We start from the raw sequence: 26,711 nt of genomic DNA, 5'->3' as shown, positions 1-26,711 counted from the left end.
ACGTATAGGTATAAAACCCTCCAGTAACAGTTATCGATAGTAGCACGCATGCCCAGTAGTGTCTTTGTGTGATGGGCTGACTGCAGAGCCAACTAGCAACAACGGCTAGCTTCTTAACATCTAGACGACACAGGGGTAGCTAGCAAGTTAGCTGAGCACCTAATCATGGTGAATGTAAAGAAGCGGAAAGGTCGAGTCGTGATTGACTCTGATTCCGAAGACAGCGCTAGTGACGATAATTTAGATCAGGTAGGTGCTCATTGTGTCATTTTCTAACGACTTATCGTTTCCTAAGTTGGCAGCACTTTGAGGTGAAGCTAATGTATGCTAACTGGTTACGCTGTGCTTGGCCTCGCTTGAACAAGCTGAATCTGGGCCCGTCTGAATCTGAGTAAAAACGCCTTTCCTAAAGTATCATAATTTGTTTTTACGACAGTTTCTATAAAGCATTCAGCATCAATGAATGCTTTTAAGATAGTAAAGAAAGCAGTATGTTAGCATGAACTAGCCAAGTTACGTAAACGTTAAGGTTACATTCCGAGAGAGATGTAACGTTACTCAAAGCTAGTAATCATGCAGTATATGTTGCCACGAAAATGTCGCGGCATGGGCCCTCACTGGTTTTGTGTAGTAACGCTGTTTGGCCGTGCACTTTTGAGGGATTTGTTTGTTAGTTTGCAAACTAAACGAGCAGTGGACTGCAGAAACCGAAGTAGTGTTTGAGTCGCTCTTGATTTAGCTAGAACCTTTTCCCGAATGACGTCATGGGCGCGGAGCTGAACTTTTTTTTTGTGGTGTTGTCAAACAAGCGCTGGCAAGCTGTCTGAGGAGCTTTACAAGCTCACATGGCAGTCTGAAAAGCTGTCCAGGACTGCAGCTTCTGTAACATTGGTCACCAGTAAACTCCCGCGTCCTTTACCTAATCACGACGCTTTGTGAATGCTCAGAGAAAGCTCACATGTAGTGAGTAACAGATGACTAGAAGCACTGAGAAAATGGTAAATGTTTACTTGGTTGCTCCAAACATCAGTATGTTTTTTTGTGCCTAAGAGCTGGCCAGTTTTCCGCAGTTGTGTTTGAGTTGATGAATACATTTATGCAGATCAGATGTTTGCAGTATTAAATAAATGTTTGTATCAGAGTTTGAGATAGAGATCCAGCTTTGTCTCTCCCAGTGTTGATTCAAATACAGCAGCTCTGCTGGTCCAGAGTGCAGATCCAATACCAGTGCTCATTTTTCCCCAAAATGTATGTCTGTAAGTCTTACTGTATGGAACTAATTAGAATCACTTTGGCGTGAGGCAGCATGAGGCCATGGGGTGCTATAGGCCATCCTGACTGAAAGCAGAAGCACTGGATTTTTATAATGACATAGGCATAAAAACTGTATTTAATGTCACTTGGGTACATATCGGCACTAATATGATACAGTACATTGGATTGTAATATCCATCTTTTCTCAAGATTGCAGCCTTTCCACATTCTTTCATTGGAGGAAGATGCTTCACTTTATTGATAAGATCTAGTATCTTGAATCACAGTTCTACTTAATGTCTGTTGAGAGAAATTGCTGCTCACACATCGCAATGTGTTAGGACTTTTCCTCCTTGCACACATTTAATGTTACCTGTGGGAAACTGACCACTGCTACAGACGCTGAGACCCATTTGCTTAGAGTGCTCATTAGGAAGCCTGCCTCAGGTGTAGCTTTGAACTTCATGTCTTGGGATATCTACCATGTGTGGGATGTTTGTTCTGCTTTATGTATATTATTACGTTGGCTAGCCAGCACTTAAATTCACTCTGTATATGAGGTCATATATATGAAAGTGGTTTGTAGCATTGGATCCCAGTGCAATCTCCTTGGGGTTTGGGTTTATTCACACCGGTTTTTAAAGATATCCACTGATGATGTGCAAGGCTGCAGTTACAGGGCATTAAAGTCACATTTTCAAAAATCCCACAATTAAGTGTTCTATGAGAATCACACCAGTATATTCTTGTTTTCAGGAGCTGTTGTCTCTGGCAAAGAGGAAGAGGGTTGATTCAGGTGAGCAAGAGGAGCCAGTCAGCAAACCTACAGCTTCTACTGACTCCGAGACATCTGACAGTGATGATGAGGTAGGACAGTCTTGGTAATTGCTCTATAAAAAAAATTAGTCGTTCTTCAGTTTGAGAGATGGCAAAATGATGAAAGTAGAGTTGAAACATGTCACAGAGTGGAGTCAGTGAGCAGTGAGAATAGTCAGCTGTTGTCAGTCAGTTATTTGCCAGACAACTGAAATTTTCACTCTCTTTCTAGTGGACTGTGGGCGGCACCAAAGGAAAAAAGAAGGTTAAACAAGGGAAAGGATCTGAGAAGAAGAACGCCACAAAGAAAAAGGTTAATAAAGCAACGGCATCTGGCAGTTCAGATGGAGACAGCTCTGCTGAGAGCTCTGCACCTGAGGAGGGTATGTGTCTTCAGTGTGCATTGGGAACATATGCAAGCAAGCTCTTTCCATTTCTTATTTTTTACTTTCACAAGCTTCTTCAAAGAACCAGAGCATGTAATCAGTTGTTACTTCAGTAACCATGTCTGATTAAAGGTTCAGGAACATGTTGAGGTGGTTGAGGTGGCAGTTGTGCAGATGTCAACTGTCAGCTCAGTTTCACACAACAAACTGTCACACATGCACTCATGTTATGGCACATACATCCAGATCTGCAGAATTCACATGCCACCAGGGTGCAATGTCCTCAGGTATTTCAGGTGGCTGGGATTAGGTGACTCACTTACTCATCCCCTTTATCCTAGCTGGCACACAGTGTAGTGTGTAAGATGCTTGTTTATTTGTGTTACTTTGTCCTGCTTACCATGAGTTGGAAAACCCAGAAAGGTCTTTGTGGAAAAGCTCTGGAAATCTGGTCACCACTCAGTACAAGTGTCCAGTATGATTAAGATATTCTTTTGAAGGAAATCAGGCTATATCACAACCTGTTTATAGAATTATAACAAAGCAAACAAACTCTTGCTCTGAATATGAACTGAATTCAGCCAAGCGATTCCTGTTTCCTGTGTCAATGAATCTGCCAGGTGAAGTGTCTGATTCAGACACCAACAGCTCCTCCTCCAGCTCAGATTCGGATTCTTCTGAGGACGATGTGTTCAGGGACGGTTACGACGACGACTTGATGGGAGACGCGGAGGACAGGGCTCGTTTGGAGCAGATGACTGAGAAGGAGCGAGAGCAAGAGCTTTTCAACAGAATCGAGAAGCGAGAGGTGCTAAAGAGACGGTCAGTCTTACCTCAGTGAAACATTATTGCATTCAGCACACTGATCATTTGGTATTGCCGTTTGTGCGCTCGTTGCTTTTCACTGAAGACTACTTTTGTCTCAACAGGTTTGAAATCAAGAAGAAGCTGAAGACAGCAAAGAAGAAGGAGAAAGAGGAGAAGAAAAAGAAGCAGGAGGAAGAACAAGAAAAAAGGAAGCAATCTCAGGTTCAAGACGCACAAGTGGTGAGTCTGGTTTCACAGGCATTTGAAACCGTATTAGACGCACAGATACTGTATGACAGAAATGTGTTTTAACTGTGCTTTACCCCCAAGAGTCACACTAGAGACATTTTTTAAAAAGTTCCTGTTTTAAAAGTTTTTTAAAAATCAAAACAAAGAGAGTCTAATATACATTTACCTCCTGCACAAAATTGTTTTGTGTGCTCTCTCACAATAGCTTTAAGTAGTATTTGTTTGTCTGGTTTTGTGCAGTGATGGCGGCGTTCTTTCTTTTTCTTCTCTTATTGAATCAACACTAAAGTAGGCAGTACTAGACCATTTCTTTATCCTGTGTTTGTCTTTTCTGTGATGTCTGCTCCTCTTTAGGTCATGTCACACAACAAGGAGAGACGATCCAAACGTGATGAAAAACTTGACAAAAAGTCCCAGGCCATGGAAGAACTGAAAGCCGAGCGTGAGAAAAAGAAAAACAAAACGGGTGCGTGTGATTGTCACCTCTTTGTGACACGGTCGCCCAGACAGTTGGTGTCAGTTCCAAAAACTGATGTTTCATCTCTTTGTTAAGCAGCTGAATTGTTGGCCAAACGTCAGCCCCTGAAGACGAGTGAGGTTTATTCTGATGATGAGGAGGAAGAGGAAGAGGATGATGACAAGTCATCAGTCAAAAGCGATCGAAGTTCACGCTCTTCTTCTTATGATGATGATGAGTGAGTATCATTAGGTTTTTAACATTATAGGGGAAAGAAAATTAGATCGCAAGACCATATGTGTTGATTTTCAGTAACCATTGACTGTGTTCTGCTGACAGAAAGGAAGAAACCCCACCGAAGTCGCAGCCTGTTTCACTACCAGATGAGCTCAACAGGATCCGTCTGTCCAGACACAAGCTGGAGCGCTGGTGCCACATGCCTTTCTTTGCTAAGACTGTGACTGGCTGCTTTGTGAGGATAGGGATTGGGAACAGCAGCAGTAAACCAGTGTATAGGGTGAGCTTGGCTTCTCAGTAACACTTCTTATATGCTATTAAATATTGTACAGCAATATTCTGTCACATAATGGTGACAGTGAAGATGGGGGACTCCTTTAGTTAAATAAAGGCTGATCAATGGAGTGTGATTTAATTTTAATCCTCCTCTGTTATTGAAAGGTCGCCGAAATTGTGGATGTGGTGGAGACAGCAAAGATTTACCAGCTTGGATCAACGCGGACAAACAAGGGACTACAATTAAGGTATGTGTTCTGTTGCTGGTATTTTAGTCACATAATAGAGTAGGTACGTTAAGAATCAGTTAACAGATCTTCTCGTCAGTTGTCCCTGCCCCCTAAAATGACCTTTTTGATGTTTTATGTCATCCTCAGGCATGGCGGTGACACACGGGTTTTCAGGCTCGAGTTTGTATCGAATCAGGAGTTTACAGAAAGCGAGTTCATGAAATGGAAAGAGGCGGTAAGTGGATTTATAAAGAGGGAAATTTGAAAAGTGAAAATATGTCATTCATAAAGTCCAATTAAGGAGGAACCTGAATTTCTTTGAGAGACAACCAGGAAGCAATCTATTTAGACAATGAAGTAAGATGGGGAGTAACTAAGTTCAAGTTCTATATGTTGACTTCCTGGTCAGATGATGGTTGCTGGAATGCAAGTCCCGACCCTTGACGAAATCACCAGAAAGGAGCAGTCCATCAAAGAGGCTATGAACTACAAATTCAATGACAAAGACATAGAGGATGTAAGTCTATTTCTATAGATGTTAAGGGATTGCTCTAGCCTCCTCCTTTATGAGCTGCAGCAAGCCTCCTTTGTCTCTACTCTCTGCAGATTGTTAAAGAGAAGGACAGATTCCGAAAAGCACCACCAAATTATGCCATGAAGAAAACGCAGTTACTCAAGGATAAGGTAAAGGAAACACCACCTCGAAAGAATGATATATAAAACATGTAGTTTGTTCATAATGATCTTTTTAGCCTTTTTCGGTGTTAAACATCAAACCTGCTAATGGGTACATCCACATAAATTACGGCCAAATATCCAAACCCACCAACAATGCTGACAACTGTTTTGACTGAAGGCCATGGCAGAAGATAGCGGAGATGGTGAGAGAGCGAAAGTGATCCAGGATGAGCTGAACGAGCTCGAGGAAAGGGCTGAAGCACTTGACAGACAGAGGACCAAGAACATCTCTGCCATCAGGTACACAAGCTACAGTTACACATTGACACACCAGGTAGTTTGTTTCAATTGGGCGGTAAAAATTAGAGATGTACCATTGCAATTTTCTTGACCTATTCCAATTTCAGATGATTATATTTTTCTTTCTAAGAACTAATTGACAGCATATACAAACATTTTTGTAATTTTTTCTTTTTCTCAGCGTGATCGGCCAGTCAAGGCCGATCACACTGAAAACCTGCCATCTCCAATTTCTATTTATAAAGTCTTTTTATTTTCCAGCTACATTAATCAGAGAAACAGAAGCTGGAACATTGTTGAATCTGAGAAAGCACTTGTGGTAAGTGTCCAGCCCTTTTGACACCACCTCAGTACATCTGCTTGGTTGACTGTGATGATTTTCAACATTAAGACTGATGAGATAACTTGAAATAATCCAGTTTTTATTCTCCTCTCACAGGCTGAAGGACAAAATGCCAAAAACCAACAAATGGACCCTTTTACCCGAAGACAGTGCAAACCCACCATGGTGTCGAATGTAAGGTTTCTGTCATTTTATGTATCATCTTCAGTATGTGCAATGTGATAAAACACACATAAACCTGGTTTTATGATTTGAATTTGTCAACCTGGTTCTGCAGGCCAGAGACCCGTCTGTCCACGCAGCTATTCTTGCTCATTTGAACCAGAAATATGGCTCTGGCTCGACACCAGACCCTTCCAGTGCAGAGAAGAACAATCTGGTAAGCAGGACACTCCCTGTGCGGCATGGTGCAAACTACTTGCTCGTTGATCCACCTGTGACACATTTTTCATTTTGTCTCCAGCCATCAGAACATGGAAAGACATTGTATGACTGTAAGAATTTGCTAAATTATACCTGTAGCTTGTTTGAAAGTATTAGCTGCATTTGGCAGAGCAGTGTGTGTCAGTGATGGCTGGATGATGCAAAAAAGGCCTCAGGAGACAGAAAACTAAATATAATTGATTTTATTTTGGAATATGTGTAAGTGTAAGGCAGAAGGGAATGTTAATTCATTCTGAGACTTTCCAGCAGGAACAAACGTTTCTCTGAGGAGTTCTCAAACTTTTTTTTGTTTCTTTATTTTGTTATAGGGTCAAACAAACCCGAAAGACAAAGATGTCCCCAAGCCAACCACTGACCTCTCAGAAGACTTGTTTAAAGTTCATGACTTTGATGTTAAGATTGACCTACAGGTTCCCAATGCTGGTGAGATGATATTTCCTACGTATGTTTCACTATATGGCTCAGAGGATGATAAGAAGGTTGAAGGTTTTAATTGGTTGCAGTACAAAGTGGTTGTTAATGTCAGTCATAGCAGTTAAACACAGACATGTTGACTGTGCTCTGGTTATTCTGCAGAGGCAAAGTCTCTGTCCGTGAGCTCCAACTCACTGCCGGTGAAGGACGGCGCTCCACGCAGGTCCCTCAACCTGGAGGACTACAAGAAAAGGAGGGGGCTGATATGATGTGCCCAGTCCGTCATTTGTAAACCACATTGCATGTGTAATTGGCTGTGTGTGTGTGTGTGTGTGTGTGTGTGTGTGTGTGTGTGTGTGTATGTGTGAATGAGAGAGAGAGAGAGAGGGGATGATGTTTGTTTGAATGTTGATACAACAGACTGTTTATCCAAACACAGAGGAAATACTGATTGAGTGACGACGGCATTTTTCTCAAAGGACCTTTATTGGAAACGTGTCCAGATATTTGTTGTGTGGTTATTTTTGAATCATCACACACGCACACTCATATATGGTTAAGTTTTTTTTTTTTTTTTTTTTAAATATATTTAACTTTTTTCCCCATCTTTTGGATCTTCTGGAGTCCACTCCTTTTTTGTCTTTTTTTCCTCCCAAAGAACACATGCTTGCGGATTATTAGTTTGGACAAGGACACTATCTTAGAAGACAGTGAGGCATTTTCAAATTACTGATCTGGAGTTGACCAGCTTGTCCTCACCAACAATAAATTAACTGTTGTAAATGTTTTCCCCTCATGTGTGATCATCTGCCCTGGTCGATCCAGAGATTTATCAGCTTTGTGGGTTTTTCTTTTGCAGAGTGTAGACTATCACTATCTTTGACTCTGCTGTGATGCTGACTCTTCTTGAGCAAATGTGAAGAACATGTGAACTGGACATTTATCACTTTTAAAGTCTTTGAAAAAAACCCGATTTAAGAGGAATCCTTTTCTATCGCTGGCCTGGTTATAAAAGTGTTGGTTCAGTTCTGTTATCTCTGGGTTGGTTATTCATGGGAAGACTCCCTCACCCCTAATTACCTGAGCAGATTCTATGTGTTATTGGTTGTGTTCATAGTCAGTTCCTGTATTGTTGTGGCATGCCATGTAAATATGCATTTTGGAGTGAGTGAGGAAAAAATAAAGAGGCACTGTTTCATAATAGCAGTTCATCTTTTTTTTATGTAAAGGTGAGACTTTGGCAGTGCAAAGCCTACTGAGGTTGTTTGAAGTTATTAAAAATTGCACTAAACAGTATCCTTCTCTATTAGTGGTGGGTGAAGTACTCAGAACCTTGACTTGTGCAAAAGTAGAAATGCCACGCTGTCAGAATATTATATCACAAGTAAAGTCCTGCATTCAAATTTTACTTAATAAAAAATACGTCATATTTATTTGTTGATTACATTTTGTAAGTAATTAAAGTTATCAAAATAATTAAAAAATAGTTTTTTGTTCCCCTCTCAAATATAGTGCAGTATAGAGCACTATATAATGGAAAAACTGAAGTAAAGTACAAGTGTACCTCAAAACGTGTACTTAAGTACACGATTAAATTACTTGTTGATATTTGTTTATATGATACGAGTGCAGAGGAGGTGGGTACAGCGCACTGGGAACCTCACTGGTTAATTTTTGATCAGGCCTTTCTGAAGGCGCTCTGTTTAGGGGTCCTTGCTCGCAGCGGTTCCTGGTCCACGTATTGAGAAGATCAGCGATATCCTTTTTGACAGACAATGACGTTTGACTGTATTTATCCAAACGGTTTTTCTTTTTCACGTTCACCGATTAAACTTGGGCAGTATCCAAGTGGCTGTAGACATTCTGAGATTTGAACGTCGTTTCAAACGGTACGTTGGAAGTTGTCCTTTAGTACCCAGCTAGCCTACTAGAAATTGTGGAGTTTATTCGCAGCAAACAGTGTTTATACCAGTATAATGATAACAAGAGCTCAGCTGTCGGTGACTCCTGCGATTACTTTTTTTATCCTCGTGTATATTTATCAGAAAATGTGATATCGTTAAAAAAATTTCAACTAGACAGCTGCAACTCGAGTTAGCATGCTAGCTATGTAGAAATCGAGTATAGATTCTTTAAAATAACTCGAAGATTGTTAATAACTTTAATGCGCGGATGTAGACTAAACCCCGGCTATCTCACACCTGGAATATTATCCTGTACAGCCACAGCCTGATCTGTCGCCCCTTCTCTTGTTGTGTCCTTATGTATGCTACCGTAAAGGCTTTAAACCTGCAACCTTTATGCCTTCACTGCCCTCGGTTTCATTGTAAAAGGACAGACAAGAACTTGTTTTTTGGATTCTTTTAAATAAGATCTTTGCGAACTTACACTTCTGAAAAATGTTGTCATTGCGAGCTGCTTTCTTTATCCTTTAAAAGAGAAAACATGTTCATATGTTAAAAGTTAAAATTATCTGTCAGTTAAACCTTAACATGTTGCTCGTTGGAATAGGGCCAAGGGTAATTTCATTTTCACAGCGTATTGTTATGTTTTTTCCATCAGGATGCAAAATGTCTTGGCTTGCTGACTTAGCTGGGAAAGCTGAAAATTTCCTAAATAAAGTGGACCAGGGAGCTGCCACTGCCCTGAGCACCAACCAGGGTAGAACATCCTCCTTGTTATCCTATGAGGGAGAATCAACTCTCAAGCCTGAGTACAGCACTCCAGGGTATGAGACTGATGCAGCTGTGACACAACATTCCTATGCATCCTCTCATGATGCACCAAGCTACATCTCTGGAGCAGCTGGAAACATTAAGAGATCCAATGCTACCATGCTGGCAGGCACAGCCAATGTGGCCAGTACCCCCTCTGGTTCTGGCAGCAGCTTACCCAACTCTGCCAAGCCAACTTCTGGCTTTGTGAGGCCCAAAAAGAGTGACCAGGATGTGGACGATGACATGCTCTTTGACTTCCTGAACAGCTCAGACCCTCCCGTCAGCAACAGGAGGGATTCAAGAAGAGAACTTGTGAAAGTGGCAGTTCCAGTTAATGAGGTGGAAAACCTGCCACCTCCTCCTTCTACCACTCTTCATGCCATCTCCTCAGCCCCGTCCACACCCCCATCAACTCGTGGTGTATCCAGAGCCTCGAGCATGAGCTCACTGTCTACTCACAGCATAAAAACATCAGAGGAGAGCTCTGCTAAAGAGCAGAGCCAAGGTAAATTCAGGAATTATTTATGTTTCCTGTGTCTTTTTAAGTGTGCAGGTTTAAAATATTAAAGTATCTCACTTTAGGTTTAATAATTATTTTTTGCGACTATAGTTTACATGGATAAGGTAACATTATTTGATTTTAGTAATTCCTCAGAGTTATGCTGAAGTTTATCACCTAAATGAAAAACTGTGAAAAAAATCCATTCTTCATATCCCTGTGATTACAGAGCTGTCTTCAGTTTGGCTGTTTTGTTTGACCAACATTCCAAAACCCAAACATATTCAAATCTGACAAGGAAGATCCGCAAAACTGTTTATCTGAGAAGCTGAAACTAGAGTGTATTTGTCAAGTTTGCATGAAAAATAACTAAAACGACTATTATTTATCCAGCATTGTTGCAAGCCGGTCCTGACTAGATGCAAAAAGCCATACAGGCGGACAGATTTCTCATACTTTCTTCATATAAATTGTATAATCAAGTTCTTTTGTTGTTGAAGGTTTTTGTGTCCTCTCTCTTCATCCCCTTCTCACCACCACAGACACACCTCAGAGTTCAGACTTAGGTTTGGCTGTCCCTCAGGAGTCCAGCAGGCAGGAGCCGCCTCCTCCCACAGAGGAGCCTCAGAGTCAGATCCTGTCCAGTCTGCGTCTGGAGAACCAGCTGCTGCGCAGTGAGGTGGCCTCCCTCAACCAGGAGATGGCTTCAGTTATCCAGAGAGCAAAAGACTTACAAGATGGTATGAGTAAAGTCAAAACAGGAACAATGATGGCCACATGCACACACATCTTATTGTTTAAGATGTTGTTCTCTACTCTTGCAGAATTAAACCAGGCCAGACTACGCGCAGACAAATGGAACTCTGATCAGTCTCACACTGACCGGACGTTACGGGAACTTCGGTCACAGGTTGATGACCTGACAGAGGCTCTTTCAGCAAAGGATGGTCAACTTGCAGTCCTGAAAATCAGACTCGATGAAGCTGATCAGCTGCTGAAGTCCCGCAGTGCTGCACTAGAGGAGGCACAGAAAGAAAAGTCAAGGTACACCTTGGCGACCAGTTTCTGAAGTTCAGATCAGATTTAGCTTTTAATGCAAGTAGATCTCATATTACTTTTTCTGCTTTTTAGAATTATGCAAGACCACACAGAAGGGAGCAGCACGCAGTCCCAAGCTCTTGAGACGATACAGGAGAGGCTGCGGGAGGCTGAACTGGCTCTCAGGAGGGAACAGGACAGCTACCGGCAGATGCAGGTACAGTGTAATGCTGTTTGTTCCTCTGCATACATGATTGATAGTTAAGAACATCCCTGACAGCTTTGTATTTATTTAGTAGGAGTGCTGATATAAATGTTGAGACTTTATAATCCTCTTGTGTAGAATGAGTATGCTGGTCGCCTTTCCAAGCTGGAGGCTGAGAGGCAGACCCTTGCAGAGACAGTGACTGCAGCCGAGCGACGAGCTGCAGAGGAGAAGCTCAGGGTTGACGACCTCCAACAGCAGCTGAAAAGTGCCAAAGCTGCAGCTGAGTCTGCCAGGCAGGAGTTACAAGACTACAAGCACAAAGCCTCACGCATCCTACAAGTAAGACTTGAAAATGTTTTCTTGTGTAGTTTACCTGTGCTTGTTTTCTTGTTTGTGATTAACTTTCATTTGATGATTCAGAATTTTTTTGATAATCCTTTTTTGTAGTCCAAAGAGAAGCTCATCAGCAGTCTAAAGGAGGGATCTGGTCTGGACACTCTGGATGGCAGTGGGACCATGACTCTAGAGCTGGAGGAACTGCGTCATGAGAAGGAGATGCAGAGGGAGGACATCCAAAAACTACAGGGGCAAGTGCACACACTTCGAACAGAAATACAGGTGAGATGCTTTGAAAGGCAGGAAAAGAAAAAGCGCTGTCGATTCAGTGTGGAAAATCTTAGGTGATGCCTTCACTGAGTTGTGTCCAGGTGTAAATGCATTTCTCTGTTGTGTTTGTGTTGTTTTTTTTTTTTTTCTCAGGATTTGGAGAATCAGGCCTTGGCAGAGGCAGAGACGTGGCGCGAGCAGCAGGTGCAGTTACAGGAGCAGCAGGCCATACAGAACAGAGCTAAACAGGAATTAGAGGCTGAGATTGAGCGATACAAACATGTAAGGAGGGAGTTATAATGCCCTAACGTAGCAACTCTAGAAATTTTCAGTCTCTTAGGTGCATACATGTTTTTCCATAATTGTTGCACATATGATTAAAATGGGAATCTTTTTTTAGGAGCAGCAGTACCTTGAGGAAGAGCACCATCGAGCCAAAAACACTCTGCAGAGTCGAATCAAAGACAGAGAGGATGAAATCCAAAAACTCAGGAACCAGGTCAGTGCCTTTATAAATATAAGCTGTATGTTAATTTGGGCCCTCCTTTGTCAAAGTCTAGGTTGGGCCAGCATCTCGTCTTCTTTGTAAGAGTGCCTTTTTTTTTTTTTTTTTTGTTCCATACCGAAGTGCCATTGCTTCAGCTGTTACCATTGATGATTAATAGCCTGGTATGTGTTTATTCTTCCAGTTGACTAACAAGACACTAAGCAGCACCAGCCAAACAGAGCTGGAGAACAGGCTCCACCAGCTCACGGAGACGCTGATCCAGAAGCAAACCATGCTGGAGGCCTTGGGCACAGAAAAAAGCTCCCTGGTCTTCCAGCTGGAGCGGCTAGAGCAACAGCTGAAGAATGCACAGGGTGGACAAAGTGGAGGGCCAGTCATCAACATGAGCAACTTAGAGGGACCAGGTAGGCACAATTAAGGTCAGGGTCAAAATGGCTGGTAATTAAAAGACAGATTCAACAGAAGACCGTGAAATTTCTCTGCAGGAATAATGACATGAGAACATGTCATGAAGCCACAACTTAGACTTTCAGTGCGAACTGAATATTTTATCTTTTGATGCCTCTATGAAGTTACACATGCCCTCCGAAGTTGACATTTCAGCAAACTGAATGACAAAAAGACTATTTAGAGAATGTTTTGCAGAAGTTTTAATAACCATATCAATAGCATTTCTCTCTCTTTTTGGAACCAATTGTATTTCTGTTCCTACTTTCAAGATTCTGCTTAATATGAACAACAACACCATGGAATATGCCAAATTGTTAATTTGAAATTCAGTGGGGGTTTTTTAAGCGTTAAGTAATTTTTGTTTATATTGAGTTCAATTTGATTGTGTTGCATTTTGACTGCACTGATTTCTTTACTCATACGGCCTTTTATGTATTTTCAGGGGCGCGACAAAGAAACACACCAGTCCTCTTCAGTGATCAAGATGCTCCAGGAGTGTATGGCAAAGTACGCAAGGCAGCAAGCACTATTGACCGTTTCAGGTAAGATTTCTTTTTTTTTCACGTTATCATTATTCTGCAGCAGTTACATTGTTTTCTACTGTAAGATACTTTCCCCAGTGATAACTAGAAAATCTTGTCATCTTAGCATCAGACTGGGAATCTTCTTGAGGCGCTACCCTGTGGCCAGAGTATTTGTTATTCTCTACATGGTGAGTATTTATTCAAGAAATGGTATGAAATTTTCCCATCTTGATAAACACTGGTTAATAAAAGAGATTAAAAGCATTTCAACTATTTTTGTTAACAGGCAGTGCTCCACCTGTGGGTCATGATTGTTCTCCTAACTTACACACCAGAAATGCACCATGGCCAACCTGATGGAAGATAGAAGGGTTATATTTACCAGCTTGGGTTTTTCATGGTGTTTGCTTTATTGTCTTCAACGTATGGATGGTACAAGATACTGGAACATGGACTCTGGGACCTGGCTTTCCCTTTTTTTTTGCACAGAAATGCTATAAAGTAAAGACATTTGCTCTTTTTTCTTTATCATTTCCAACTGAAGATTGATAGCTGTATTGAGTTTTAATTACAGAGTGCATTGGCGACCTGCTCCCGGGTGTACCCCGCCTTCGCCCGATTGCCGGCCGGGATTGGCTTGCCCCCCGTGACCCTGTTCAGGGATTAGGCGGTAGAAAATGAATGAATGAATGAATAATTACAGAGTTATATATTGTAATGGTAGTCTGCTGAAGGGACATAAAATGAAACATGATCTCAGATCTGTTGTCACCTGCTTTTAGACATCTGTTCTCTGGAGAAAATATTTAACAATATGTTTTAAAAAAAGAATAATAATAAGGATAATCACCTTTATTTGGCCAAGTACAGTATGTTACACACAGGGAATTTGTTTGTGGTACAGAACCAAGGCAGCCATCTGAGGCACCAACTCACACTGATGGCTCTGAGGATCGGGGGCAACTTGGGGGTTCAGTGTCTTGCCCTAGGACACTTGGACATGTGGACTGCAGGCAGCGTGATTCGAAGCTCCAGCCTTCCAGTTGGGAGACAACCGCTCTACCCACTGAACCACAGTTACCCCCGAAACCTTTAATAAAGAAGTTAGATGAAACAACACAGGCTATCATTTCTAATATATGAACTGAAAACAGCATATAGAGGAACTTTATCATGGAGTCCTGCTTAGTTCAAGAAAACCTGTCCCCTGTGTCTCTGGAGGGACTTCTTCAGTTTTGGAGTAAATAACTGCTAATGATGCTGCAGTAATGTCACAATTTATTGAAAAAGGAAGGGTAAAGGGTTGAACTACAGCTGACGGAATTACAAAAATTCATCCAGAATCACTGTAAGACTTAAATGTTTTAAATAAGAGTAGTAATACCACAGCATAGAAATACTCACTTACAGGTAAAGGGTTTACTTAAATGTAAAAACGTTCAGCAGAAAAATATGCTCGAAGTACCAAAGGTAAATGTACTTACTTAAGAACGGCCCATTTGAGAATAATGTTTAATATTTATTTTTAATGGGTAAATCACGTGTTCTAGGTACGGTAGTTAACGTTGGTCTAATTTTAATTATTTTATATGGGGGCTTCTACTGTTAAGTCTGAATTTTCCTGCAGGGATGGATAGTTTTTTTCACCTTAAACTAGAATGATACGTTCTAAATAATTTATTATAGTTTGTGCTTATAATCAATCTGTAAAGTAACTAGCAACAACAAGTCATCAAATAAGAGTAGCGCAGAAAAAGTTGAATATTTGTTTCTGAACTGTGGTGAAGCAAAAGTATAAAATAGTAATAACAGCCTGTGGGTTTTACCATAGACTGTCTGCAGACGTTAAATTGTAAAAACTGAAAACGGATACTGCTGCCGACCAGATGCAGTTCTTGAACGCACCATGAATTTGTTGGTCCTCCAGTATCCCACAATGCACCGCTGCCTTGTTCTGTGTCCACGTCAAAGCTGACAGCCGTAGCCACAGACGAGCTGATAATGGCTGCAGTTGAGGTGGCACTTTATGGGCTGTGTGTTGTTTAGACTTGGAATAAACTGCTGAAAATACCGTTTGTGTTCGCCGCAAATGATACAGACCTCGACATAAGGTCGTCGCCTAAGGTATTATCTGTTTGACGGGGATGTAATGTGGCTTAGCTCGGTTGTCTTGTCAAATTCCTTCATATAAACAGCTGTTATTAGCCGGCGTCTGTGGTAAATGAGCGTCTGTCAGCCTGAAAAGCGACTCTGTTACGGAAGATTAAAGTGGATTTTAAAGTTAACAGTATCCCTGTGCTTTAGAGTTTACAGGTGAGCTTGATGACCAAGCTGACTTTACCACCTGTCGAGTCGAAGCTAGGCTAGCCCCTCGTCCTCCTCGGCCCTGCTTTGTTTTTGTTTGGTTTTTAGCCCCCCTCGAAGATGTCATCGTGGCTGGGTGGACTGGGCTCCGGCCTCGGTCAGTCCCTGGGCCAGGTCAGCGGGAGCCTGTCGTCTTTCACTGGACAGATATCAAACTTTACCAAGGACATGCTGCTGGAAGGAGCGGAAGAAGTAGGAGGTACTTTTGTGTTCTTGTTTTATGTCTTTGGTGGCCACATCACCGTGTAATACACCCGATTCGTTTTGAGTTACACACCTGTGGGAAACAACGTTATTGTCCAAATGATCCCGGCAGTGTATGTGTGTTGTAAGCAAATATTGGCTAGTTCATGGTGCCAGTGTACCTGCCCTTAATAAACCACATGCCCAGGGTCCCTGAAGGATCTCAGGTCCTCTACCACCCTCTGCAGTCATCAGAGAAAAGCCGCTGTAAACTTGTACATCTAAAGAGAAACACCCATTAAGGCAAAATCAGCTTTTAGAGCTTTCACCTAAAGATACTCGTATTGTAAGACTTGCACTTCTAGTGCACTAGGTACACTTTGTTTGTCAGCTAATCATTTCAACTCTGTTATAGGTGCTTCTAATACACTCACCAGCCACTTTATTAGGTACACCTGTACAATGTATGCACTTCACTGTAGCACTTCCACTTTAACATCTGGTCAAATTGTTATAAATGTATATGTTTATTGTTGAGGCCATAGTTAAAGGTGGTGTTGTACTGGGCTACATTATATTCAGAGGTGTTCCTAATATTCCAACCCGCTCGTGTGTAGCTGGGCAGGACAAAACTATATAGACACCGATGTTGAGCTGGAAGAGTTGCATTGAATGTAAAAAACTTAAGTGAACAAAAGGGAACATGCATAATGTCATCTTAATTACAACATACACTTAAACCCTTCATAGCTTAGTTACACCACACAGCCATCTTCCACAATGTTTCCTGTCAAGTTCACTTTCCTACACAGTGCCAGGAAATACACTTGCATCACGGGACAGAGATACACCACTTGGTGTTAAGACGCCTGGACAAGGATGAACACAACCACTAGCTGCTTTTGTTTTTAGTGGTATTATTGTTTTTGCTTCTGTTGTTGTGTTTCCATTTTCTGTAATCATCATACATGTGCCGCTTGTTGTGGTGTGGCTAAAGCTAGCCGCTTTGATTCTAACAGTGCATCAGTTTGATCCACATACTCTGGTTAGACTTAAATTTTCAAATCATGTTTCCACGTCAGAGGGAGTCTAGTCTGTTGGCCTTTTTTTTTTTTTTTCGGTACAATTCAAACATTTTCATCTATAGCCTTATTTTGCTTTGAAGGGTAAAGCTTTTCCAGTGTAAAATCTTAAGCAGACTTTCTCAGTCAGTGCAGTCACTCCCTCGTTAGACACAGTAAGGCAGATTATTGATGTCGCTCATGTTCAGATGTGGTTGAGTTCACTTATAGCTCTTGAGTTATATTCATAAATGTAGTTGTATGTCATTGATTTGAGTCACTGGGCTTAATGTAACCTGTTATTACCAGGTCTCAGTGTAGCTCTGGGCTTGTAAGTATGATCTGAAGTCAGAATGAAATGATTGTAGAGCTTAAATCAAAATGCTCCATCACCTTTGCCCAGTTAATTGGAAAAGCACCATCACTCTAAAGCAAACAGATAAGTGACAAACCACTGACGCAAAGAGAACTTTGATCACAGATCTCCAACTCGCAGCTCCAGTCAAAAATCAGAAGTATGAAATCTTATCAGTGTGTAGGGAGGACCAGGCCAGCAGCAAAGCCTTCTGAAAACCAGGCCTTAAAGGTATCAGTTAAACTTTTAAATGGTTTGTATCTTATATAGCCCTTCCTCACAGTGTGTTACACTGGCCAAAGCGCTTTACAGGAGATCATACACCATTCACACACCAATGACAGCAGGCTGCAACGCACTGGCGCTAGTCAAGCCACCGGGAGCAATTCGGGGGTTCAGTGTCTTGCTCAGGGACACTTAGGCATGCGGGGAGACCGGGAGTCGAACCACCAACTTGCTGGTCAGGAGACGACTGCCCTACCTCATGAGCCACAGTCGGCTGTTAACTGGCACTGGATTTTCTTGTCTGCTTCACTTCAGTTTACAGGGTGAATATTATGTGTTGGCTGGGTTTCATCCAGCTGTTAGGTCACAGGGATCTGACAAGCCGTGCATGTTCTTTTCATCATGTGCACAGTTTACAGATCTGTGCATGTGAGAGTGTCAGAGTGTGAGTCAGTTATTATCTGTTGAATGTGCTTTGTGCCATAGTAGATTGACCAGAAGAGTCATTTAGAAATTTGTTATCAGAAACCTGAATTTTATAATTCCATGTTCATATGGTTCTTTTACTGTCTTCACGGGGAAAAAGTGCCATATGTTTTATTATTTGTTTTGTTTATTTCCTACTGCATGTTTTTATGGAAACCTATGAAGAAATTTCAAGTGCACATAATATTCTTGTCTGAATGCCTGTTAACATTTTCAGTGCTGTTTAATCCATGTAACTCCAGATGCTGCCACAGAACTGCATGTGTCCAATTCCAGGCTGGTCGAAGTCGAGGCTGCATTTGCCACTCAGAAATCTGAGGTTAGATTCTTTGTTCCCTTCCTACCAGGTAGGAAGGTACTGTATGGTTCACAGTTACAGAAGGGTTTGTGTCAATTATTAATGCATTACACATTTTTGCAGATTATTTTCCTAGTTTTTTTGATTTGTTCAACTGCTTTGACATCTACATCTAACCAGAAAAAATAAAAATGTTAAGGTCTTGCATGTGTCCATGTTATAGACGTGTCCATGTTATAGACGTCCTCTCTTCTGTCTCCTCGTTGCAGTACGACAGGTTAAGAAAGCTCCATGCAGAGCTTGAGGAGAAGCTGGAGGCATCAGAGATCCAAATTAAACGGCAGTCTGCAGAATACAGAATTCTTCTGCAACAAAAAGATGTATGTGTATTTAGACTAAAATGAAAGCATTTGCCTGACACTTCCTGAAGAACATGTTCAGTACCTGGAGTATACACATTTGTACAAGTAGTACTGATCCAGTGAAGCTTGAAATTGTTTTCTTTATCTTCCAAGGTGGAGATCAGTCACCTGAAAGCTCGGCAGAGTGGACTTAAGGAAGAAGTCCAGAAACTGCAGCGGTCAACCCAGTCTGCCTCCACTGGCCCTGCAGGGCTGCCTGTCGCTACTACTTCCTCGATCACTACATCCTCGTCTGCTTCCTCTTTCCTGTCACGGCCCTCAGGGTCCCACCAGGGCTTCCACAGCGACGAGGTGGACCTCAGCGATGTCATCTGGTCGCAGCACGAGATCAACAGGCTGTCAACAGAAGTCATGCGCCTGGAGGCAGAGGTGGCACACTGGAGGCGAATGTCTCAGGTAAAAGTAGAATTTGATCTAGCAGGACAGGTGGTTTGTGATGCAGAGTTGAACCTGGGTCATGCAGTGTTTCTGTAACCACTTGGCTGTTGTGATGCCCTGAAAGGATGGCATATACAGAAGTTATTATTTATCAGGCTTTCAGATGTTTTGCTTCTCACACATGCAGTTCTTCAGGTTTAATTTCACCAGCATTTGGTGGGTTAGAGCATGGGAGACACCAGACTGTGTAGACCATCACATTCAGTTCAGTGTTCTGTATTTTGCAATAACAGAACACTGAACAGTTTTCATGGCATCTATTTCCTACAAGATAAATCACAACAAAAATAGTTTTATTTAAACTTGGGAAATTGTTTCTTGAAAGAGATGTTGCTGAAGAATATATGTACTTTATTCTGGGAGCAAACCACTGCATTGGGGTGGAGGCCGAAATGTCAGAGACAGATAACTAAAAATCGTGCCAGTGAAACAGAACTACTGTATCTGGGTGGCTAGACACCGCTAAAGGTGAACGTATTCAGGGTGACCTTTTAAACTCAATCTTTCTGGTTCACCAGGCAAATTAAAAACAAATGTTTAGAAATACTGAGCAGGACCTTTAAAGTCTTCATATCAGCAGATATATCACAGGGGTCACATACTTTCTTTTTTTATTTCAGGCATCAACAGCGACAGGAGCTGGTAATGGTGACCAGGGTGATACACTCAAACTTCAAAAGACTATTAAGGTGCGTTATTGTTGCTTGTAAAATCAAAATCTAAATGTAAACACTCTGAACACAACATATTGTAATGAGCCTCTGACCTTGGTGTTATTCCTGTTCTTGGGCAGGAGCTGCAAGAGCAGATGAGTCATGAAGTGGACGAACACCAGCATGAACTGGCAGCTCTGCAGGACGCCCAGCGGCAGAAGATGGCCGACATCACCCGGCGACACAGAGAGGAGCTTGCAGAGTACGAGGAGAGGATAGAGGAGCTGGAGGAACAGAGCCAGAGTGGTTAGCCTCACTTTTGTTATTGTGCTTTTGGAAATGAAAACTGAGGTCATAGCACTCAATCAATGAATGCTAAGTGGTTTTATTTCTACCTCGGTCAACCATAACCAAAATTCTTATATCAGCGCATTGTTGTCAAATGCATATGAATACAACTTTTTTTTATCACACATTTTTATCATTTTGTTCAGGTACTGGTCAAAAGAGTTCCCCATCAGAAGCCTCCAAACTGCTTGAACTCCAGAAAACCATACAATCCCTGCAGGAAGCAGCTGAGCAGCGGGAGAAGCAGCTGACTGAGCTGTCTGCCAGCCTGGAGGAGGCACAGAGGAAACAGGCTGCGCTGCAGCTGGAGAATGATGACGCCCAGGAAGAAAACGCCGTCCTGCTGCAGAATTACACTCGGCTACAGACGTCTGTCACTGACCTGCAGACACGAGTGCAAGAGCAGGAGGGAAAAGCTCTGCAAAAAGCCCAGCTAGACCACGAGATCCAGTTGTTAAGAGATAACCTTTCAGGTACACAGTTATTAATATACTTAATGTCGAATACGGATATTGAATACTGCTGTTTGTCATAATTAAATGTTTTTAATCAGAAATTCACATTACTAAAGCTAATTTTATTTTCTTTTTTTAATGTGATATTTTTATTGCAATGACCTCAAATCAGTATTGAATAGACAGTATTGCCCTGGACTCCCTACTCTAATTTATAAATTATATTCCCTCATAATTACCCTGCATTTTAACACAACGTTTCTACTTTCCAGCTGCAGAAAAAGAAATAGAGAGACTGAAAAATGTGCCTGAGGTGAGTTTTATCTTCAGTCATTAACTATATATCATACAGTACATCATTTTTTTTTAGGCACCCCTTGATAAATAACAGATTTTGGTGATTTTTTATTTGAACAGATGTTAACACAGTTTCTCTTGGAAATGGAAAAAATGCACAATATTTTCTGCAAACAGTGATGCATAGTTACTTCTTATGCCATAAATTGAACAAAAATAAAAAATAAAAACATTATTATGGCATGGTGCAAAAGTTTGGGCACCCTAAGAGTTCCAGAGTCTCAAAGTCTCTCACAAGGTTTCAGACCTTAATCAGCTCATTAGATCTGATGCACAGCAACAGCTGTCATTGGTAAATGCCAATTTCAAAGCTGTAGAGTGCCGACATCACCCGGCGACACAGAGAGGAGCTTGCAGAGTACGAGGAGAGGATAGAGGAGCTGGAGGAACAGAGCCAGAGTGGTTAGCCTCACTTTTGTTATTGTGCTTTTGGAAATGAAAACTGAGGTCATAGCACTCAATCAATGAATGCTAAGTGGTTTTATTTCTACCTCGGTCAACCATAACCAAAATTCTTATATCAGCGCATTGTTGTCAAATGCATATGAATACAACTTTTTTTTATCACACATTTTTATCATTTTGTTCAGGTACTGGTCAAAAGAGTTCCCCATCACAAGCCTCCAAACTGCTTGAACTCCAGAAAACCATACAATCCCTGCAGGAAGCAGCTGAGCAGCGGGAGAAGCAGCTGACTGAGCTGTCTGCCAGCCTGGAGGAGGCACAGAGGAAACAGGCTGCGCTGCAGCTGGAGAATGATGACGCCCAGGAAGAAAACGCCGTCCTGCTGCAGAATTACACTCGGCTACAGACGTCTGTCACTGACCTGCAGACACGAGTGCAAGAGCAGGAGGGAAAAGCTCTGCAAAAAGCCCAGCTAGACCACGAGATCCAGTTGTTAAGAGATAACCTTTCAGGTACACAGTTATTAATATACTTAATGTCGAATACGGATATTGAATACTGCTGTTTGTCATAATTAAATGTTTTTAATCAGAAATTCACATTACTAAAGCTAATTTTATTTTCTTTTTTTAATGTGATATTTTTATTGCAATGACCTCAAATCAGTATTGAATAGACAGTATTGCCCTGGACTCCCTACTCTAATTTATAAATTATATTCCCTCATAATTACCCTGCATTTTAACACAACGTTTCTACTTTCCAGCTGCAGAAAAAGAAATAGAGAGACTGAAAAATGTGCCTGAGGTGAGTTTTATCTTCAGTCATTAACTATATATCATACAGTACATCATTTTTTTACCTAATGTAAGGTTAGAGTTTCATGATTTTAACCCCTAGTTTCATTACTTTTTAAACTTTTCCACAAATCAGGCAGAACCAAAGGATGAAGTTGAGCATGCAGACATCTTGGAGCTGAACACCATTATCGGGAAACTGAGACAAGAAAAGGAGCTTCTCGAACTGGAGAAGGTTTATCTAATGATTATCTAAAGATTACCACAGGCTGCTCCAAATATCTGTAATAGTTTTATTGATACAGTTACTGTATGTCTTGCCTGTCTGTGTACACTTAAAAGTAAATGTGTCACTTGTGACTTATAAAACAGCAACATAGAACATGATAATATATAATGTGTCTGTTTACTTATGTTTAGTCATGACTCAGATGGACAAATATACAAATAAATAAAAATTAGCTCTGGATGTAGACTACTTGTTTCCTGCCCAATTGAAATAGTTTATTGATTGGTGAGGTTACTTAGTACTTGCTAACTTCTGATGTAATAATGTGATATGAACAGTACATGATCTGGAGCGCATTATGTCAGATTCCTTATTTTTTCTCTTTCCTTTTACAGTTCAGTTTGCAAGAAAGACTAAAAATGGCGGAGGAACAAGTAGTTGGTAATAATGGAGCTGAGTCCGGTGACTCGGAGTCATTGGAGGATCTGAAGGTGGAGCTGGAGAAGAGAGAAAAGACCCTGAGAGCCACTGAGGAGGAACGTGACACCCTGATGTCTGAGCTGGAGGAGCTAGACCGGCAAAACCAGGAGGCAACACAGGTCTGGCTGATCATGTTGGCCCACTGTTATTTTGTTGTTGCCATATTGTTATTTTAACATGCAGGTCTAAGGGAATATTTTCCCTTGTACATACAGTATGACCACAGGTTTTATGGTTTTAAACCCCCCGTGATCTGTCTGTAATATCTAAGTGTCAAATGATAAACAATCTACTCAATTTTTATAGTCCTCAGGCATCGTCAACATTTTATGACACGATCAAAAGATTTCATACCTTTTTAAATCAAGACAAAGGGTTGACGTCTGGAAATAAAATATCCACAATCCTTATCATTGCACAGTTAATCACAGTTTCTTTTTTATCTCTAGCATGTGATTTCAGTGAAGGAGCAGCTCTCAGGACAGCTGAAGGAGGCCGAGGCAGAGCTCATACGACTGACTGCAGAGCTCAACGCAACCAAAGACCAGAAGAAGACCCTGGAGCAAGAACTGGATACCCAAAAAGAGAAAATGAGCAAGAGTGCTTTTACTCTGAACGACCTCCATATGACCAAACAGCAGTTGGAACAGACCGTGAAGGAGCTGAAAGACAAACTGGGACATGCACAGGAACAGAGCAGGGATTCACGCAGAGAAGTCACAGAGCTGAAGAAGACTTTGCAGGAGAGGGAGGAGCAGCTGTCTTCCACCAGAGCAGAGCTGGATCAGGCAGGGGAGAGGGGAACTGAAGCACAGGGAACTAAAGAGGAGCTAGCACAGAAGGAGAGGGAGCTGTCAGACCTCAGGAGAAAACTGGATGAAATGAGGAACTCTCAGGAGAAGGTGATGGCTGAAGACTATGAGCTGAAGATGGAGAACAAGAGGTTAAAGGCGGAGAGTGAGCAGGCTCTGGATAAAGTCAAGGAACTATCTAAGCAGATGACGGAAAGCCAGGCTGCTCTGAACAGGACAGTCCATGAGAAGGACACTCGTGTCGAAGCTCTAAAGCTGGAGAAAACTCAGCTGGATGAAGAGTTGAGGCAAGCTGAGAGGACACTGGCAGAACAGGCAAAGCAGTACCAGCAGACGATCGAGGAGTTAACTCGAGCTCGCTCTATGGATGCCTCTGCTTTACAGATGGAGCATGAGCGCGCCATCAAACTCAACCAGGAGAAGGACATGGAAATAGCTCGACTGAAGAGAGACATGGAGCAGTTAGCATCTGATCATAGAGAAACCAATGAGATGCTTTCAATCACAATTTCAGGGCAGAAGCAGTTAACAGATCTGCTGCAAGAGAAGGATGTACTCATGGACACTTTAAAACAAAACGCTGCTGATCTACGGATAGAGATGGAGAACAGTCGCTCAGTCGCAACCAAAGAAGCTGAAGCTCTGCGACAGGCACTAGAGGAGAAGGATAAACAGCTGGGGGGTATGAAGGAGGAGAACAGCCATTTGAAAGAGGAGATCGATCTCAGGGATCAGCAATGCAGGTCTCAGTCTCTGGCTGAGCCCAGGACTCTGGACATCATCACAGAGCTGGAGACAGAGATCACCCAGCTCAAGTCCTCCAGGAACAGCCTGGAGGAGGAAGTCCAGACTCTGAGGAGAACATCTGAGGAGCAGCAGGCCTCTCTCCTTCTGACACGGCAGTCCCTTCAGGCTCAGCAGAGTGAGCTGGAGCAGGCTCATGCTCGCCATCAGCAGACCACACTCAACTATGACAGACTCATCCATGCAAGAGACGAAGAGATATCCCGGCTCCAACAGATGGTAGATCAGCTCAGTGCTGACATACCGCTTGTGCAGGGTGAGGTCATCATTCATGAGGACAAGACCCAGACTCTAAATCAGGAGAACGGCAATGAGAAGCATGACTTATCTAAGGTAGAAATAGAGAGACTGGTGAGGGGCATCAAGGAAAAAGAAACAGAGATCAGCCAGCTGAATGAGAAGAACCTCTCACTGACCAGACAGCTTGACCAGCTTGTGGTGTCTCGTGAGGAAGTGGGCAAACTCTCCCAGGTGATCCTGCAGAAGGATCTGGAGCTCCAGTCCCTTCATGCTAGAGTTTCCATGGGTGGAGGCAGTGGACACAGTCAGGACATCATGTTCTTACAGCAGCAGCTGCAGGCTTATGCTGTGGAGAGAGAACAAGTGCTAGCCGTGCTTAACGAAAAGACAAGGGAGAACAGCCAGCTTCGCTCTGACCATCACCGCCTCATGGATATCATGGCAGGGAAGGAGGCATCCTTGTTGAAGCTTCAGCAGTAAAACCAGCGCCTGTCCAACATGAGCGATCCCTCAGGAAGCCAAGAGATGTTCAAGGAGACCATCCAGAACCTGTCCCGCATCATCAGGGAGAAGGACATAGAGATTGATGCTTTGACCCAAAAGTGCCAGACCTTGGTGACTGTCCTGCAGTCCTCAGGAGGAGAGGCTGCCGGCGGCTCTGGTGGCATCAGCAGCAATCAGTTTGAGGAGCTGCTGCAGGAGAGGGACACACTGAAGCAGCAGGTGAAGAAGATGGAGGAGTGGAAGCAGCAGGTCATCACAACAGTCAAGAACATGCAGCACGAGTCGGCTCAGCTGCACGAAGAGCTGATCAAACTACAGGGTCAGGTCTCTTCAGACAGTGACTGCAGCTCCAAGCTGTCGGTGGACTACGCTCGACTGGTCCAAAGCTATGAGCAGAAGGAGAAGAGACTGGGAAGCCTGAGTCTGGAACTTGCTCAGGTGCAGCAGACAATCACTCAGCTCAGCACCACCAAGGATGTCCTGCTTGGTAAACTAGACAGTGTAGCACAGACTCCTGAAGGTGCAGTTGTTCAGTCTGGTGAACTGTCTCTCACCACTGATGCTCAAGTCCACCAGACGGCTTCACCTGTAAGCCAAGAGAAAATACAGGAAGAACTTGGACGACTGCAAGCTCAGTTGGCTGAGAGGGACAATGTAATCAGGACTCTTCAGGAGAACAACCACCGGCTTTCAAACTCTGCTTCTGCCTCAGAGAGCGAGCAGAGAAGTCAGGCTGAGGAGGTTCGGCAGATTCGAGAGAGGATGGAAGTCCTGCAGAGATCTGTGAGGGAGAAAGACCTGCTAATCAAAACCAAAGGTGACCAGCTATTTCAAGTCAGTGAGACATTACGTAACCGTGAGAATGACAATGAGGTGCTGAAGCAGGCCGTGACAAACCTGAAAGAGCGTGCTCTAATTCTGGAGTTGGATGTGAAGAAGCTGAAGGAGGAGAACGAGCTGGTGGCTGCACGTTCTCGAGAGAAGGAGTCCGAGTTCGGAGCGCTGCAGGAGACAAACATGCAGGTTTCATTCCTACTGAGAGAGAAGGAGTTTGCGCTGAGTGCAATGAGTGAGAAGGCAGCAACTGTAGAGAGGATGCTCAAGGACAAAGAGCAGGTCAGTTGGAACGGAGACTGTTATTTCTGAAATGTATTATATTCTTACTGTAGGAAAAATGGTTGCTTTTGGTAGAGAGACTATTTTTCAGTTGAATACTTTTTTTTTATCGATTTCATTCTGCTCCATCAAAGTAGACTGGAAACACTGTATTCTTTGTTTATTTGGATTTATGGCTCAGCCTCTCTCTGTTTATGACACAGGGTAAATCTGGCGAGCTGAACCAGCTCCTGAATGA

At 42.5% G+C, this 26,711-nt stretch overlaps 3 protein-coding genes across 3 annotated transcripts in view; all 3 read left to right on the top strand.

Moving 5' to 3' along the window:
• Window positions 1–75: 75 nt before the first annotated feature.
• Window positions 76–7,466, top strand: rtf1 (RTF1 homolog, Paf1/RNA polymerase II complex component). The gene is made up of 18 exons (XM_020622934.1): window positions 76–249; window positions 2,011–2,121; window positions 2,303–2,453; window positions 3,077–3,278; window positions 3,386–3,503; window positions 3,867–3,978; window positions 4,069–4,207; window positions 4,309–4,486; window positions 4,648–4,730; window positions 4,860–4,947; window positions 5,122–5,229; window positions 5,319–5,396; window positions 5,569–5,690; window positions 5,952–6,009; window positions 6,130–6,207; window positions 6,311–6,412; window positions 6,786–6,900; window positions 7,054–7,466. The coding sequence occupies exons 1-18, from the start codon at window positions 166–168 to the stop codon at window positions 7,158–7,160; spliced, it is 2,034 nt and encodes a 677-aa protein (XP_020478590.1). The 5' UTR covers window positions 76–165; the 3' UTR covers window positions 7,161–7,466.
• A 1,128-nt stretch (window positions 7,467–8,594) lies between these two features.
• golga5 (golgin A5) lies at window positions 8,595–14,318 on the top strand. The gene is made up of 13 exons (XM_020622933.1): window positions 8,595–8,780; window positions 9,454–10,113; window positions 10,650–10,847; window positions 10,932–11,151; window positions 11,239–11,362; window positions 11,489–11,692; window positions 11,801–11,971; window positions 12,113–12,241; window positions 12,360–12,458; window positions 12,649–12,871; window positions 13,360–13,459; window positions 13,566–13,629; window positions 13,728–14,318. The coding sequence occupies exons 2-13, from the start codon at window positions 9,462–9,464 to the stop codon at window positions 13,806–13,808; spliced, it is 2,265 nt and encodes a 754-aa protein (XP_020478589.1). The 5' UTR covers window positions 8,595–8,780; window positions 9,454–9,461; the 3' UTR covers window positions 13,809–14,318.
• Window positions 14,319–15,373: 1,055 nt separating this feature from the next.
• trip11 (thyroid hormone receptor interactor 11) overlaps window positions 15,374–26,711 on the top strand; it is a 22,168-nt gene continuing 10,830 nt past the window's right edge. The window contains 12 exon segments of the mRNA XM_020622974.1: window positions 15,374–16,004; window positions 18,358–18,434; window positions 18,683–18,793; window positions 18,929–19,231; window positions 19,894–19,962; window positions 20,067–20,229; window positions 21,677–22,003; window positions 22,258–22,298; window positions 22,425–22,523; window positions 22,913–23,116; window positions 23,447–26,473; window positions 26,677–26,709. Coding sequence (XP_020478630.1) covers window positions 15,866–16,004; window positions 18,358–18,434; window positions 18,683–18,793; window positions 18,929–19,231; window positions 19,894–19,962; window positions 20,067–20,229; window positions 21,677–22,003; window positions 22,258–22,298; window positions 22,425–22,523; window positions 22,913–23,116; window positions 23,447–26,473; window positions 26,677–26,709 — 4,593 coding nt within the window. The 5' untranslated portion in view covers window positions 15,374–15,865.

The sequence above is a fragment of the Monopterus albus genome, unplaced genomic scaffold (genome assembly GCF_001952655.1).
Source record: "Monopterus albus unplaced genomic scaffold, M_albus_1.0 scaffold290.1, whole genome shotgun sequence".
Taxonomy (NCBI): domain Eukaryota; kingdom Metazoa; phylum Chordata; class Actinopteri; order Synbranchiformes; family Synbranchidae; genus Monopterus; species Monopterus albus.
This window is presented reverse-complemented; position numbering and strand designations above follow the sequence as displayed.

What these genes read in the sequence shown, in the direction of transcription:
- rtf1 (XM_020622934.1), top strand. Translation starts at nt 166, where the DNA reads ATGGTGAATGTAAAGAAGCGGAAAGGTCGAGTCGTGATTGACTCTGAT. An exon ending in TCATGAAATGGAAAGAGGCG is followed by an intron (nt 4,948 to 5,121) that starts GTAAGTGGATTT and finishes CTTCCTGGTCAG; the next exon opens with ATGATGGTTGCTGGAATGCA. An exon ending in CCTACAGGTTCCCAATGCTG is followed by an intron (nt 6,901 to 7,053) that starts GTGAGATGATAT and finishes GTTATTCTGCAG; the next exon opens with AGGCAAAGTCTCTGTCCGTG.
- golga5 (XM_020622933.1), top strand. Translation starts at nt 9,462, where the DNA reads ATGTCTTGGCTTGCTGACTTAGCTGGGAAAGCTGAAAATTTCCTAAAT. An exon ending in AAGCCTCACGCATCCTACAA is followed by an intron (nt 11,693 to 11,800) that starts GTAAGACTTGAA and finishes CCTTTTTTGTAG; the next exon opens with TCCAAAGAGAAGCTCATCAG. An exon ending in TATTTGTTATTCTCTACATG is followed by an intron (nt 13,630 to 13,727) that starts GTGAGTATTTAT and finishes TTTTGTTAACAG; the next exon opens with GCAGTGCTCCACCTGTGGGT.